Source organism: Mytilus galloprovincialis, chromosome 5 (assembly GCF_965363235.1).
Source record: "Mytilus galloprovincialis chromosome 5, xbMytGall1.hap1.1, whole genome shotgun sequence".
NCBI classification, from domain to species: Eukaryota; Metazoa; Mollusca; class Bivalvia; order Mytilida; family Mytilidae; genus Mytilus; species Mytilus galloprovincialis.
Window position 1 is genome coordinate 15518722 of NC_134842.1, and position 15697 is coordinate 15534418.

Sequence of the window (15697 nt, forward strand, 5' to 3'; positions counted from 1 at the left end):
TTTTCAAAAATTCATTAAGTATTTTATCAGAACCAGGAGCCTTGTTATTTTTAAATTTTTCATCGCTTCCAAGACTTCCAGTTCAGTAATACTTCCATTCAATATTTCATCATAAATGGGATTACTAGATATCTGATTAATGTCAAAATCGGGTGCATGTATATGTTCTTCTTCACCCGCATTTAAATCTTTAAAATAATCGTAAAATGTATTTATATCTATTGGTGGAGATTCTTTTTTAGTGGAAGACATTTTTATTTAGTGTTTTCCAAAATAGTTTTGTGTCATGCTTTGACAATGTTCTCAGCTCATTTGAACATTTGTCTTTATATTTGTAATAATCAACTTGTAGATTTTTTTTACTTTCTCGAGCTGTGTGATTTAATACGGTTGTGTTTGCATCTGATTTTGCTTTATTATATGTACTCTTGCTTTTATGAAATGCATCTCGTTTACTTTGACATTCTTTGTTGAACGATGGTTTGTTTTCATGGCCGGGGTTGTGTATTTTCTTTTTAGATTTACCAAATACAGTCTCAGCCATGTCTAAAAGTACACGATCTAGGTCATTTACTAGACCGTTAACACTTTCACTGGTGGCTGTGTCAATTTCTATACTATTCAAAATATCATTTAACTGTTGTAATGAGCTACCTCTATCGTTTGTCAACACCTGAGTGAAATCGTCTGTTTTTGTACTGTCCCATCTGATGTAAGTATAACTGTTTATTGTATTATGTTAATTGTTTAATGAATTGCTCGAGGGAAACGAAAATGAAAAACATAATCTATTGTGAACATCGGAAAAAATAGGATTAAAATCAACAATACCGATATCTGATGTTATATCAAACATAATTAAATAATCTACTAAACTTGCATCTATACAAGTTGTACAACCAATGTTTTTATCAGCAAAAAATCTGCAATTTCAAATATAAATACCACTTCTTTTACAAAGTTCTATTAACATATTACCATAACTCTTTATTAATGTAGCAAAATCTGGATTCAGCAATTTAGAATTAATACCACAAACGTTAAGATAGGTAAAATTTAACTTGTCAACTGTGTATACGCAATTTATATAGAACTTGTAGTAATTAAATTACTTTTTGTTTATTGCTTTTATGCTTGTTATTAATATGTGGTGACATTGAACCGAACCCGGGTCCTAAACGCACACAAGAGTATTCCGAAAAAAACCTTGTCAATTTTCCTTCGCAACATTAGAAGCCTAAGAAATTAACTGAACTATATTGCCGACATTTTTGAGGATAATGACGTAGTATTTTTCATAAAAACACATTTAGACCCTAATATTACTGATAACGATATATCTATTATGGGGTTTCAAGTACCAGTTATAAAAGACAGAAACTCACATGGTGGTGGTATTATTGTGTATTTTAAAAATTACATTCACATAATCCGTAGGCATGATTTAGAGCATGATGAAATTGAGAGTATGTGGTCTGAGTTAAAGCAAACTTCAATCTATTTTGATTAATATAAATTATAGGTCGGAAAGGCAATCTACAGTTTATTTCTGGCAATACTTTGATCAAATGTTGAAAAACGCCCTTGATGAAAATAATTGTATAATTTTCTTACGTGATCTGAATAAAAAATTTATGTCTGATCTACCGTCAAATATTAGAGATATTATTTTCATTAATGGCCTGATTAACATAATTGACAAAGCCACGCACTTTGACAAACGAACAAGTAGCTCGTCACTACTTGATCCTATTTTAGTTACAGATTCTATACCAGTTTTAGATAAAGACACACTACCTATTGATAGAGGTATAAGTGATCATGATGGTACATATGTCACAATTGATTGTGGTTTTAGTAAAAGTCGAACTTATATTAGATCTAAATAGGATTATCAGAGAGGGGATTATGACTTAATGAAACAAAAAGTATTAATTGGGAAAATTTAATTTCTGATGCAAGTGAGGTTAATTTTGCTGCTACAAATGTCACTAATACTTTTATCAATATAGCATCTGCATGTATCCCTACAAGGGACGTAACTATAAGATGCGATGATAAAGTTTGGTTTGATTCATATTGGCGACGGGAAACGAAAAAACGGGACAGACTGCGAACATTTTTTATTCGTTCAAGTAGTACATCTGCTGAACATAAATATAAGCAACAAAGGAACAAAGTTAATAATTTTAAAAAGAAGGCTATAAAGAGTTTTTATGCGACTATTAACGAGAATCTGGATGAACTGAAAGTTGCAAACATTAAATAGTATTGGAAGACCATCAATATGCTAATTATAAGCGACAGACCAACTCATGATGTTCCGCCGCTTAGAGATCCGGATCAGAACTTTAACCTTGCGTATGAAGGAGATAAAAAAAGTCGGCGATTTCAAATAAATATTTTTGTTCCATTTCTAATTTAGATGATCGCTGTCTTGATTTCTTTCACAAATAATTGTTATTGAACAAAATGTACTTGATATTGTTTCCACGATCGATGCAAATAAAGCTGTGGGAACAAATATTGTTAGCAACATAATGTTACTTGCTGTTAGAAATGAAATTTCAAAACCATTATGTTTAACTTTTAATAAATCACTTCATGATAGAGTATTTCCCAATCAATGGAAAATTGCACATGTTATTCCCTTATTCAAAGGTGGTGACAAATCATTACCTTCCAACTACAGGCCTGTCTCCTTATTGTCATGTGTGAGTAAATTTGTAGAAAAAATTGTTTTCAAATTTTTTTTTAACCATTTACATGTAAATGAACTGTTGTATAACTATCAATTTGGATTTATTCCAGGATACTCAACTACGCATCAATTGATTAAACTTTACAACAAAATTTTATTGGCGCTAAATAATAAGCTAGTAACTAGCATTACATTAGCTGATATAAGTAAAGCATTTGATACTGTTTGGATTAAGGCTTTACTATACAAACTTGAAAAATATGGTATAAAAAGAGATTTTCTGTGTTGGTTAAAAAGCTACCTGTGTAGCCGATCTAAGAAAGTTGTCGTGAAAGCTTCACTTTCAAAATTTAGAAAATTAAATGCCGGTGTGCCTCAGGGTTCGGTTTAAGGACCGTTATTGTTTTTGATATATATTAATGATATAGCTGATGTTTTTTTCTGGATTTGGGAGGCTTTTTGCAGATGACACTTCAATAGGTCATACTGGTCCTAATGTATCCATTTTAAGAAATTTAATCAGCATAGATCTTGTTTATTTAAGTGCATGGTCAAAAAGATGGCTGGTGAAGTTTAACCCAAATAAACAGATATTATGATATTCAGTATGAAAACTATACAAAGAATTTTTTCTTTTGATTTTGATGGCGTTACATTAGAGCCATTTCATACGCATAAACATCTTGGTGGGATATTTAGTAGTGACTGTAAATGGAGTAAGCATGTGGATAAGCTGATAGAAAAAACTTCAAAGCAGTTTAATGATTTACAAAAACTAAAATTTAGGCTTAACAAGGAATATTTGGAAAAAATTTATATGACTTTTATTCGGCCAATTTTGGAGTATTCATCTGTAGTATGAGGTAACTGTGAAAAAGTAAATTCTGATCGGTTAGAAAATCTCCATCAAGGCTGCTTGAATACGGGATTAACAGGTTACGCTAGCAGGAACAATATGTATTTAGAGACGGGATGGGAAAAATTAAGCGTCAGACGGGAGGTTAAAAAATTATGTATGTTTTATAAGATTAATGATAACCAAGTGCCAGGTTATTTACACGATTTCGTTCCGGATTTCGTATCAGACATTAGTAATTATAATTTGCGTAACAGTCAAAATATTACTATTCCCGTAAATCGTTTATCAGCTTATCAACAGTCTTATTTTCCGCCATCGATAGCATTGCGGAATACTGTAGACTTGAGTATAAGACAGAATCCTACATTTTCCCTTTTTAAATTAAATTTGCATACATTTGCATAAATTTGCATGAACGACAAATCTATGTGACGTATACAATTTTCTGACGTCAGACACACAAATCAATGAATGTGTTTGTAGATAGATGTTTTTGTGTTCTGTTAAATTGTTCCCTTTTAAATTGTTATACGATGATGACTGATGTACCCATATTTTGACTATTTTATTTATTGTGTCTGTTTACTTAACGCATCAATGTAAATATAACGGAATTTGATGAGACTGTCATCAAAGTGAGAGGGTTAGCGCTATAAAACCAGGTTTATATCCACCATTTTCTACATTTGAAAATGCCTGTACCAAGTCAGGAATATGACAGTTCTTGTCCATTCGTTTTTGATGCGTTTTGTTATTTGATTTTGCATGTGATTATGGACTTTCCGAATCGATTTTCCTCTAAGTTCAGTATTTTTGTGATTTTACTTTTTTCTATACTATAGAAATAATAAATCTCCGAGATATGATTCTTTAGGAGATCGTTTGCATTGAGTGTTACACACAAGCCTGTGTAACAGATGTAGCGCACTACATGCTGACTTGTTTAAATTTGATACAAAATGCAAATTGTTCATGAGGTTTAATAACAATGTTGATCACTATCTATTATATTGTATTAATTTTTCAACTCCGAGAAATCTGATGTTAAACGAAATTAATGTGTTTAATGTCAATATTACTATCGATTTGTTATTATTAGGTGATGATGTTTTAATTACTAAAGAAAATGATAATTTTTGTTTATCTGTTCAAAAGTATATAAAAAATACCATACGTTTTTCTCTTCTTTGACAACCTTAACTCTGTTAACAACACATGTGATTAAAAATATTTGTATATACATGTAATGGCAATACTTGAATGATCTTGATGAATAACTACTTTAGTTTATAAATGTTATGTTATCACAAAAGAATATAATATTAAGTTTCAAATCTATACTTACCATTGTGTAGTTGACATCCTTTCTATTAATTTGCAATTCGGTGTGTTTGTGTTTTATTTATATTTTTAAAAGATGCACTTCCTTTTGTTTTCATGTCTTTATTCTTAAATTATTTGTTAGTATGAAATATTTGATGTGGTCATTAATTAATGTGTATATTTTGTATTGTTTCGGAGAAGACGTTACTAAGTTGTAAAACTTGTGTCTGATCCTTTTGTCATTTTGAACAATAATAAAATATGTTTAAATTAACCATAGTATTTAGCTTTATATTTTAGGTGGTATAAAAGTTAAAGGCATTTTACTTTGTATTCCAATGCCTTATTGTACAAAGTTATGTCCATTGTCCATGACTTTATTTTTATAGTTCAGCATGCATCGGCTGAATTTATTTCTATGATCTTTTAAATTGCTCACTCATTATGAGAAGTATTATAAATTCTTTTAGAATATATGTTTCATGAAAGGTCTACATGTACATGTCGGTTAGTCAGGAAAGTTAATTTTATTGCTTTCAGATCTAAACAAATGTGAAATACTCTACGTAGCTAAATCTGCCAACTTCACCATCAAATGTCCGTTTAAATCGGAAAATGGCACAGTGGTATGGAGTGGTCCACCGAATCTGAACACGTACAGCGATAAAGAGACTGTAAGTTCAAAAGTGAAAGGTATCGGTATAATTGGAGATAGTGCAAATGGCGAATATACTCTGATTATCTATGGTTTTGATGAACCCAATGAAGGGTTATACCAGTGTTCAGCAGTGTTTGACAAAAAGCCTATTATGTACGCTTTTGAAGTTTTGTTGCAAACAAGTGAGTTTATGTTATCATATTATTTTTTTAATTTCGTGATATTGATCCATGTATATAGACTAAATACATAAATACTATGTGTTTGTACCTTGACTTTTCTGTGGATTGCATTTTTCGAATCAACAGTATTTTGTAACACAACTTAAAATAACCAGTAAACTAGTCTCATCTTCGATTAGTTAAAATTCAATCTATTACTTAGATTCAAATGGTTGCCCTCGCATTGATATAAGCAATGTAAATTTGTAAGAAAATAATAAATATTAATAGATAGCATTATGAAAGTCCTTATTTATAGGTGCTACGTTCAAAAGTTCATTTTCATATTGTTTAATTGAGATATAAGTATTTATGAATTAATTGTCCCTTTCTTTAGATCAAAGTTTAATAACTAACCCAGTTATGTCATGTAAACACAAATCACACGCAAATTTGTAATATCTAAAATACATAAACTTACACGAAGAAATCATGTATACCTATAACTATGTTTTATCTAACTCTTGCTGCTGCTTAAGAATCTATACATCATAACATACTTATGATGTATCTTTTTAATTTGCATTTGCTCGATTTTATTTCTTTATTTTACAAAATTATTACGCAATTATTTTAAAAAAAAGACTATGACTATTGCCCTCTTGGTTTTATCAACTATTTTTTAGGACAACCAACAATTTCAATGAACATCAGTCCTTCAGAATCCATTATTGAAGGAACTAATGTTTTGATTGAGTGCAAGGCAAGGAATAATCCGTCACCAAGTTTGCTTAAACTAAACGGACCAGATGGAAACATATTGAATTTCACTGGAAACCCCGACAAAGAACAAATGCTACGTTTTACTTTATCAGATATAAAAAGAAAAGATATAGGTTATTACACGTGCACTGCAAGAAATTCTAAGGCAAACAGAACTGTTTCTGTATTGCTGAACATTCTGTGTATGTATATACATTATTCTGTATTTCTAGTTTTATTGATCTAACAATATCTATACACGCACATATAATTTCGAGAAATGCAAACAACTGTTTGACTAAAAAATGAAACATTTCTCAAAGAAATTTAATCTACAATATAATTGGTATACACAGTGTGGTGTTTCTTTTTATCTTAGTATCAAACCACAAAATCACATGTAAGATAATAATTATAGAAAGCGTGTATATGGGGGAGCGAGGTATGGTTAATGTTGATGACAAAGGAAGGGAGGGGTAAATTCCTCTTTGTACACAATTGACATTCATATTGGAACCAACTGTGTCCATCTTATTGCCGACTTGTTACTTTATTTATATAAGGGTGCCTTTATACAAGATCTGTTTACGGGAAAACGAAAGCAGTTAGCAGTGTCCTCAAAATTTATATTCCGCTATATTGATGATGTTTTCTCAATAAACAATTCAAAATTTGGGGACGATGTTGAACGCATCTATCAAATCGAGTTTAAGATAAGGGATAGAACAATTAAGTTGAAAACAAAACTTTACGACAACAGAGATGCTTATAGCTTCCAAATTGTTTACTTTTCATTTCTATGTATCAACATTCCAGCTGCGCCTTCATACGGAGTATATATATCCCAAATAGTACCTTATTCCCGGGCTTGTATTGTCTATTATGTTTTCCTTGGTTGAAATTAATCTGCGTAAAAGGAAGCTGTTAAATTAAGAGTTTCTAATGCTGAAGTTTGAATGATCCCACCGTATATTTTACAGACGACATCACGAGTTGGTTGACCGTAAAGGAATATCCATTACACAGATGATAGCGAATACGCTACTAATGCCGTAAGCAATCCCGTTCCATTTTCCCAAACGTGACCTACCGAATTAGACTTATTACAGAGTTAGTACTATCATGAGCCATACGACAGATACCACGTGTGGAGCAGGATCTGCTTACTCTTTTGGATCGCTTCGAAAAATTGGTGGGGTTTGTGTCGCTTATAATTAGACCTAATAAGTTTACTATGTCGTTTTTTGTGTACTATTGATTGTCTGTTTGTGTTTTTCGTATTAAGTCATGGTGGTGTCAGTATATTTCAGACTTGAATATTCCGGTGGGATCTTTCGCCTCTCTTCTACCACATAGTTGCACATTTAAATAATCAGTTAAACAAATAAGAAAACACATAGGTATACGTTCAAATTAGTGGCATGCTAAACAATTTCAACACGTAGAAGGGGATTTGTCTGTTATATTATGCACGTTGTATAAGAAGGATTAATTTAGATATAACGTTTCATTCACCAGATTCCCCTACAGTAACCATTACTGGAAGAAACTTCAGCAATATTGAACCAGTCAGGAATTTGGATTGTGTTGCTTTAGGAAATCCGAATACATATAAATACAAGCAATGGGAACATTCATTTTATGGTCAACACATACGTTTCCTTAGTGGATTAAAAAATGGTACACTAGTTTTACCATTTATCAATAAGAGAGAACATAGATATGAAGACAGTGGCAGTTATAGGTGTTTTGTAGGAAATGACATACCTGATGGTGATTTCTATCAAACTGCAGACATTTTTATCCAGACAAAAGGTGTGTAAATTATTTAAGAGAAAGGTGGTTCTTTTAGAAATTCATCCAATAGTTACTATTCAAGTTCGTTACTGGAACATTGCCCCTAAGGGCGGAAAACGGCTCTTTTCTTGAATAATTTCAAGTAGAGTAAATATGTATTTACTATAATGACAATATGTTTATAATATGAAGGACCAAATAGAAATATATTTAGGAACTTGTCTACTTGTAATTTTAGTTGATGAAATTTAGCAATGACATTATTGAATAATCTTTTGCAAGTAAATATATTGATTAACATGAAAGGAACGAGTTGAAATATATTTCAAAATACTTAACTTATTCAAAAACATCATCTCAAAAATAGTTTTGATTTTCCTTTTTCTTTTTAATTTGATCTTAGCATTACAAAACCAGAGAGTCACGGTTGGTTAAGACTAGATTCAGCGTAATTTTGCGAGTATTATCGCAGCTAATGTTTGAACGTCTATTCCATCACGTTGGTGAAAAAAAAATGTTTTAAAAATAACCTGTCATCCTGTAATTCAGATAACAACAATTAAAATCGATTTTACTTCTAGAAATTAATGATATGTCTTTTGTTTCATGATACATGTTTTTTCTTTATCTTATACTTGTTTCTTAACACTAACTTTTATACATCTTCTTTAAAGGACGTCCAGTGTTTTTGCGACGTAATCGCAAAGCACATTATGGAAAATTTGGAGATTCAATCAACATTCAGTTCTATATATATAGTAAACCTGATGTTACCAGCGTTATGATTATACTATCGACACCAGAAACAGATCATGTCAATATTAAATATGAAACCGAAAAGCAAAACGTGACAGAAACTTTTCACAACCAGCATATTAAGTTATTGGTGGATGTTGTAACATTCCGTATACCAAAGATTGATTTGGAGAATTATTTCACAAACTACACAATTGAAGCTAAAAATGAAAACGAAAACAGCCGTTTTACCTTCCAGTTAAAAGAAACTACATGCTGTAAGATTCGACATTATTTTTTTTTAAATCTGTATTTTATACATGTATTTTCTAAATTGAACGACTTTAAAGGAAATGAAATATTTACTAAACACGGGTCTTCTTTTCACTTATTAATACATGCCATATCAAGGTATCCCAATCGTCAATGCTCGTTTAAATCAGACAAACATACTGGAGTATTTAAAATCATTTCAGATGATATTAAAAACTTACATACATTCCAAATCAAAATGGCATGAAAGCTTTTTTATACCCAAAAATAACAATGTACATTTCGCAAATCATTGATTGTACATGTAAATAAAGAAATGACCTTGTTTTATTTACCATCATACGGATAACTAAAACCGACATATTTAAGAGTTAGGGTTCTAACGAAGTTGTAGAAATAAAAGAAATTATTAGACCAAATTGAAACCTATAAAGAATGACAAAATTCAACAAGATCAATTTAAAAAAACAAATATTGAACATTATTTTATAGATAAAGTGAAATCGTATCAACGTGATATTCGTTAAATATACATTGTTTATCATGTTACTATCGATTCAACGACTAATGACTTGGTGATACCCTCGGGACTCTCGTGTCATCAGTGTATGTATCGAACAAGTGCTAGTACATGTTGAAAACAATTTAAGAATTTGTTCATTCGGAGCGCTTTTTTTTTAATTATTCCTCATAAAAAACCGCAAAAATCTAAACATTTTAGAGTCAGGGTTGTTCGGATTCCTAGACAAGTTATGAGTTATTGAGCGAAAATACTTAACATTTAAACATAAAATTATAATGTGACAAAACATATGCAACCAAAACTCAAATAATTGTTTTTTTTTTTACACTCGAAATGTAAGGATAAATCGGACTGTAACGGCAGGATGTACACTTCATATTCATTCTTATATAAAACGTACGTGAACAATGGTAACCATTTCTTTTAATTTAAGAACTCAGTGAGATTAAATAATCAGGAAACACAATTGTATAAAGTAGATATTTTTTTTTTTGATAACTTCAACAAATATTCGTATTAACAAATTTGAATCAAGTTATTTCATTTATCTTCCCATTTTTCTATTAAGATTGCCCCGATGTCCCAGATATAACAACAGTTTTACCAGGAACTAATTCAGTGAAAATAGATTGGAGTGGTGGATATAGCGGAGGCTTTCCACAAACTTATTTCATTGAGTACAAACAAGAATCTCATTCAAAATGGGTTGACAATATTAACATAACTGATACACTCAAAACCAGCTACACTACTGTTATAGACAATCTTCTGCCGAATAAACTTTACAATTTAAGAATGTATGCAGTGAACAGTATAAACAGAAGTCAATTTTCAAATGTTTTCAACGTAACAACAGGCGGTAAGATATGTATAACGAATGTGTTCATAGTAAACATAGCGTTGCGAAAAACATAATTATTTAAAATATAGAATTTGTGCATTCATAGAAACATGTTTAAAGATTTACAGTTTGTTCGAATGGTATAATAAACAACAGATTTATACATTTTAACTACATCATGTCAAAAATGTTAATGTAAATAGCAAATGGGGTGTGGATGGATGACCTGACCGCTTGCTATCTAATTCAGACTGGAGTTTGACAATTTCTGAAACGCAAAAATAGAAAATACCAAACTTGGTATTAAATTCTTACAAAAGTGCAATAGAAATAAACAAAACCATGGCGAGAAAAAACGAAAAAAGACAAACAACTTTTTGTAACAAAAACTCAAAACAATTTGAAAAACGTAACACAGACCCTACCAAAAATTAGATGCTCTAATATCTTAATTGTTAAGCTATGAACACGACTAGACTGTTTCTTTTACTGATAGGGTGGAGCAGTGTTTAATTGAGTTCAGTACAAAAGTATAACTTATTCAATCAAAAACACTTTAGCGACTGTATGAAATTACCCTTTCTTTTAAGATTCAGATGACTATTCCAGAGACATGTTTTCCTATTCGTCTGTCTACATAACAATTGGAATCGGACTTATGTTTACAACGATGGCCTCTGTTTGGTACTTTTGGTATAAATCAGGTGATTTTATAATAAGTAACGTTGATATGAATTACACTTATCTTTCCCTTGATATTTGAATTTAGTTTGAAATGCAAAAGCCCATGCTAATGAAATATTACATGATTGGACATTATTTTATCAAGCAGACATTTTTGCTGTTGTAATGATATCAAGTCATTTTATACGAATTATATTTTCAAACACTATGTAATGCATGTAAAAAAAAAAGGCAAAATCAGTTTGGTAATTTCTAATCACCACGCTTATTGCTATAGCATTTTCAACTTTTCATCGACTTTTGAGTTTGAAAACGTATCTTGTTGGCACCTTTAGCCTCTCTTTAGTGCAATTTTACTTTAACCTAATATAGTTTGAATAGAATAAAAACTGAGTGATCACATTTGCATGAAATATAGACAAGTTTTCTTATCAAGTAATTCACAAATGATGGTTGGTGCTTTTAAAGCCAAGTTTAACTTCATACATATATATCATTTTAATCTTTTAGTCAATTTCAAAAGAAGACATGAACACAGGTAATTATATTTTCAATTTATATACATTGTTTGATACAATGTAATTACACACATGTATCACCGACAACGTATGCTATTTTCCCCAGCACGTACAATGGCCGACGTACAGTTGACTTGAAAAACATTAAGACTATGAGTGCTCGTTGTAAAATGTCAAAAAGAGCCATTAGAATGAATAGAAAACGAATTGGAAAAAAAACCTCGACTGCAAAAGCAATCAACAAATAAAGTTAGTTTTGCAATCAATCTGTTGAAAGCTAATGTTCCACATAAACAAACTTACTTGATTACATGTAACTTTTCACGTTTACAACCATCTTGAATGTGACATAACAAGAACATTCAATGATACAAGATTGTTTTAAACAATATGAGTCGACTTTATAGATTATCACTCAAAAAAGGAGCTTTAATTAAAAATCTTAAATTTCAAATCTTCACTTCTTTTGTAGCATTATTTGAATTTAATTCTTTGCAAATTTGTTTTTATTTATTAACAGTGAACACAGAAATAGCGGTCAGCAGGAAGGTATGGTGTTTTCTTTTATCCATACCAACAAAGGGAGCAATAATTATCAAAAAGGATCTAAAAAATTGATATTTTTAAAAAATAAAAATTAATTACAAACTAACAACAGCATTTTCGCTTTAGATTTAATGTTCTTGACAAAATGATAGAATATATGGATATATTTGTTTTACAAACATTTAATTAGTTAGTTTCAATGTTGTTCTCATACCTTTATTTACCTTTAGAAAATTGGAATACGTTACATTATGTTTTCAATTTGAACTAAATCTTGAGTTTACCATTCATTTGAACCTTAAGTCTGGTTGATATCTTCTACGATATATTTATATAGGATTTAGTTGTTTAAACAATAGAAGCAATAATAAAGTTACATTATAATAAACTTAAACCACCGCGTATCTTTTCTTTTTATTTCAGGAAATGTTGCATTTAACAATATTTATGGCATTAATGAAAATCGACAACCAACCGTTCCTGGAGCTGCCTCTGCATCAGTTGTTTATTCAAATTTCAGTAGGAATGAACATGTTCAATGTATGAGCCCCATTTTTCACACTAGTAACGAAAATGTACAAGGTCCATATTGAACAGACCGGATACAACGACCTTAATGTGTGTTTCTCCTCAAACCAATAATTGAAAAGAAAGAGTCGACTTTAAGCGTACTCAATAAAATCTGTTAAGGACCACGAATCCTATTTTCCGATTCGATAACATTTAAGTTTCCGAACGAATAAAAGAACACACTCTGTAGCATTCTCGAACTAAAGAGTATCATGTAAAAACGTATTTTTTTAAATAGTGATTACATATATTACCTCATTCAAACAGTTGACGAAGTCAAAATTCTAGTAATATATAGTGTCCTTGAAATAAAGAACATTTTGAAAATCGATTTGTGTTCATATGAAAAGACCGTTCTTTACAATGTACTTGATTATAACCAATTCTTTTACTAAAGGTGAGCAGTTAAAACTCGCCATTGCAATATAAATGTTCAAAATGTATCAAATGCAACATGTGCTAATATGACTGTCTAATTTTCAAAACTCTTCCAGAAAATCCTGTTGAAATTCAGATATCGAAAACATACATGTCATAACCAAAACTTTCATTCTTTCAGTATTTGTTGTACTGAATATACGTAATCGCATCGCAGGGCTATTCAAATTGTAAACCAAATTATTAAAATGAACAAAATAAAGATTTTCGGAGAACATATTAAATTTTGAAAGATTGGTGGAAATTTTATTTTTTATATGGAAGTCTTCTTAACTTTTAATGAAGGATATTGATTGTAAGATACAAATGCTTCATTTTTTATTTTTCATTTTGAAAGACTTTGAATAGCAACAGGATAAACTCGATTTTATAACCTTTTGTGTTTCATAGCATTGAGGACTCATCAGCTTCCATGCAGACCATCGACGAGTCATACCAAGCCACCAGACCAGCAGCTAGTGAAACAGGTAAGACACCATGGGATATTTTACTATCGTTATCTTGAATCAACCAAGTAACTGTTTGTAGGAAAAAACTGTGCGTAACAATACCAAAAGAAACAAGACAACAAACGGTAATTTGACAAAAACTCATACAAACAGGTTTTCACAGTTTATAGATATCATTGGATGTAAATTTAACCAATGAAACTCGTATCGCACGATATTCTTTCACTCTCGACAGCACGGCTCTTAATATTTAAACGGCTCGGCATCCGTAACGCCTTACGAAATTCTATTTATGCATTGTAATTTATGAGTTAAATAGATAGACAGATGGTAAACAGTCCAATACATGGATAGCATAGTAAACTTATTTGAAACATGTAGACTGATCAGCTACAACCTTTCAAAATTTCAATGTCAAATTGATGTGGTAAATTACAAGTCTGTCTTTCGACACACATTTTTTTTATCGACTTAACAACAGTGTTGCTTGTTTTCATCTAAAAGTAAGCTAGGTCATGTTAAGGTGTTGATGTAGCCATTAACGCCTTTACAAAATGTTTTTTTCATATTATTTACATAAAATTAAAATTGAGAATGGAAACGGGGAATATGTCAAAGAGACATCAACCCGACCAAAGAGCAGACAACAGTATAAAGCCTGCAGTGATCTTCAACGCAGCGTGAATTTACTTGTATGGTGTGTTCGAATCTCGTTTTTGTTTACAATTCACCGTGAACACTAGATATCTTTTAAATCTAGTAATGTATATATGATTGTCTAAATGCGTAAGGAGATATATGACAAAAACAATTTAAAAACAAGAATGTGTCCATAGTACATGGATGCCCCACTTGCACTATCCTTTTCCATGTTCCATGGACCGTGAAATTGGATAATTATCTAATTTGGCATTACAATTAGAAAGATTATACTATAGGGAACATATGTACTAAGTTTCAAGTTGATTGGACTTCAATTTCATCAAAAACTACCTTGACCAAAAACTTAAACCTGAAACTACCACTTTCATTTTCTATGTTTAGTGGACTTTGAAATTGGGGTCAAAAGTCTAATTTGGCTTTAAAATTAGAAAGATCATATCATAAGCAACAAGTGTACTAAGTTTCATTGGACTTCAGCTTCATCAAAAACTACCTTGACCAAAAACTTAAACCTGAACGGACGCACAGACGGACGGACGGACGGACGAACGGAGCCACAGACCAGAAAACATAATGCCCCTCTACTATCGTAGGTTGGGCATAACAATAGATAACACGATATAATGTCTTCTCTGTTAGCTGCAACAAGGACATACGTTTCCCTTTATTTTTTAACTAATTAGTGATAATGTTGATGTTAGTTTTGCGTAACGTACATTAATGATTTCTTTTCTTACAGAAACCTTCTGAATTGAATTACATTGAAATTGATCTGGATCCCGTTCCACAAGACCGCCAATTTCATATTCATGGTAACGACAATCGAACAGAATATTCAGAAATTGAAATTGGTGTCATTGGTGATCCCCTGCAATTCAGTGAATCTGAAACGGATGATGACAACGACACAATCGACTGTGCAGCGACCAATACTTAATAAAAAAAATTTTTAAAGACAATACTGCTTTAAATAAACATTTCATAAAAAAATTAAAAAAATGTTTTAAATAATTTGTTTCTTTTATTTTGAAGCTCAAAGTCGAGCAAGTTGTGGTAAATGATAACACAGACCTAATATGTATTGTGTCCAGATGTTATCGCATAAGGTCATACTTCATCACATTATACATATTCATGCATTACAACTGTTTACACTTTTTATCGAAAGAAGCTTATACTTAAAGTAAATACTAGTT

The 15697-nt window shown here is 30.9% G+C and overlaps 1 protein-coding gene and 2 long non-coding RNA genes across 3 annotated transcripts; all 3 read left to right on the forward strand.

Annotated features, from left to right (window-relative positions):
• Positions 1-1634: 1634 nt before the first annotated feature.
• Positions 1635-8287, forward strand: LOC143077007 (opioid-binding protein/cell adhesion molecule-like). Its single transcript, XM_076252898.1, has 4 exons — positions 1635-1827; positions 5424-5723; positions 6389-6667; positions 7983-8287. The coding sequence occupies exons 1-4, from the start codon at positions 1635-1637 to the stop codon at positions 8285-8287; spliced, it is 1077 nt and encodes a 358-aa protein (XP_076109013.1).
• A 656-nt stretch (positions 8288-8943) lies between these two features.
• Positions 8944-12448, forward strand: LOC143074344 (uncharacterized). The gene is made up of 5 exons (XR_012977810.1): positions 8944-9274; positions 10361-10651; positions 11224-11337; positions 11828-11855; positions 12356-12448. It is a non-coding gene; the product is annotated as an uncharacterized LOC143074344 (long non-coding RNA).
• Positions 12449-12813: 365 nt separating this feature from the next.
• Positions 12814-15423, forward strand: LOC143074345 (uncharacterized). The gene is made up of 3 exons (XR_012977811.1): positions 12814-12921; positions 13780-13856; positions 15241-15423. It is a non-coding gene; the product is annotated as an uncharacterized LOC143074345 (long non-coding RNA).
• Positions 15424-15697: the final 274 nt, after the last annotated feature.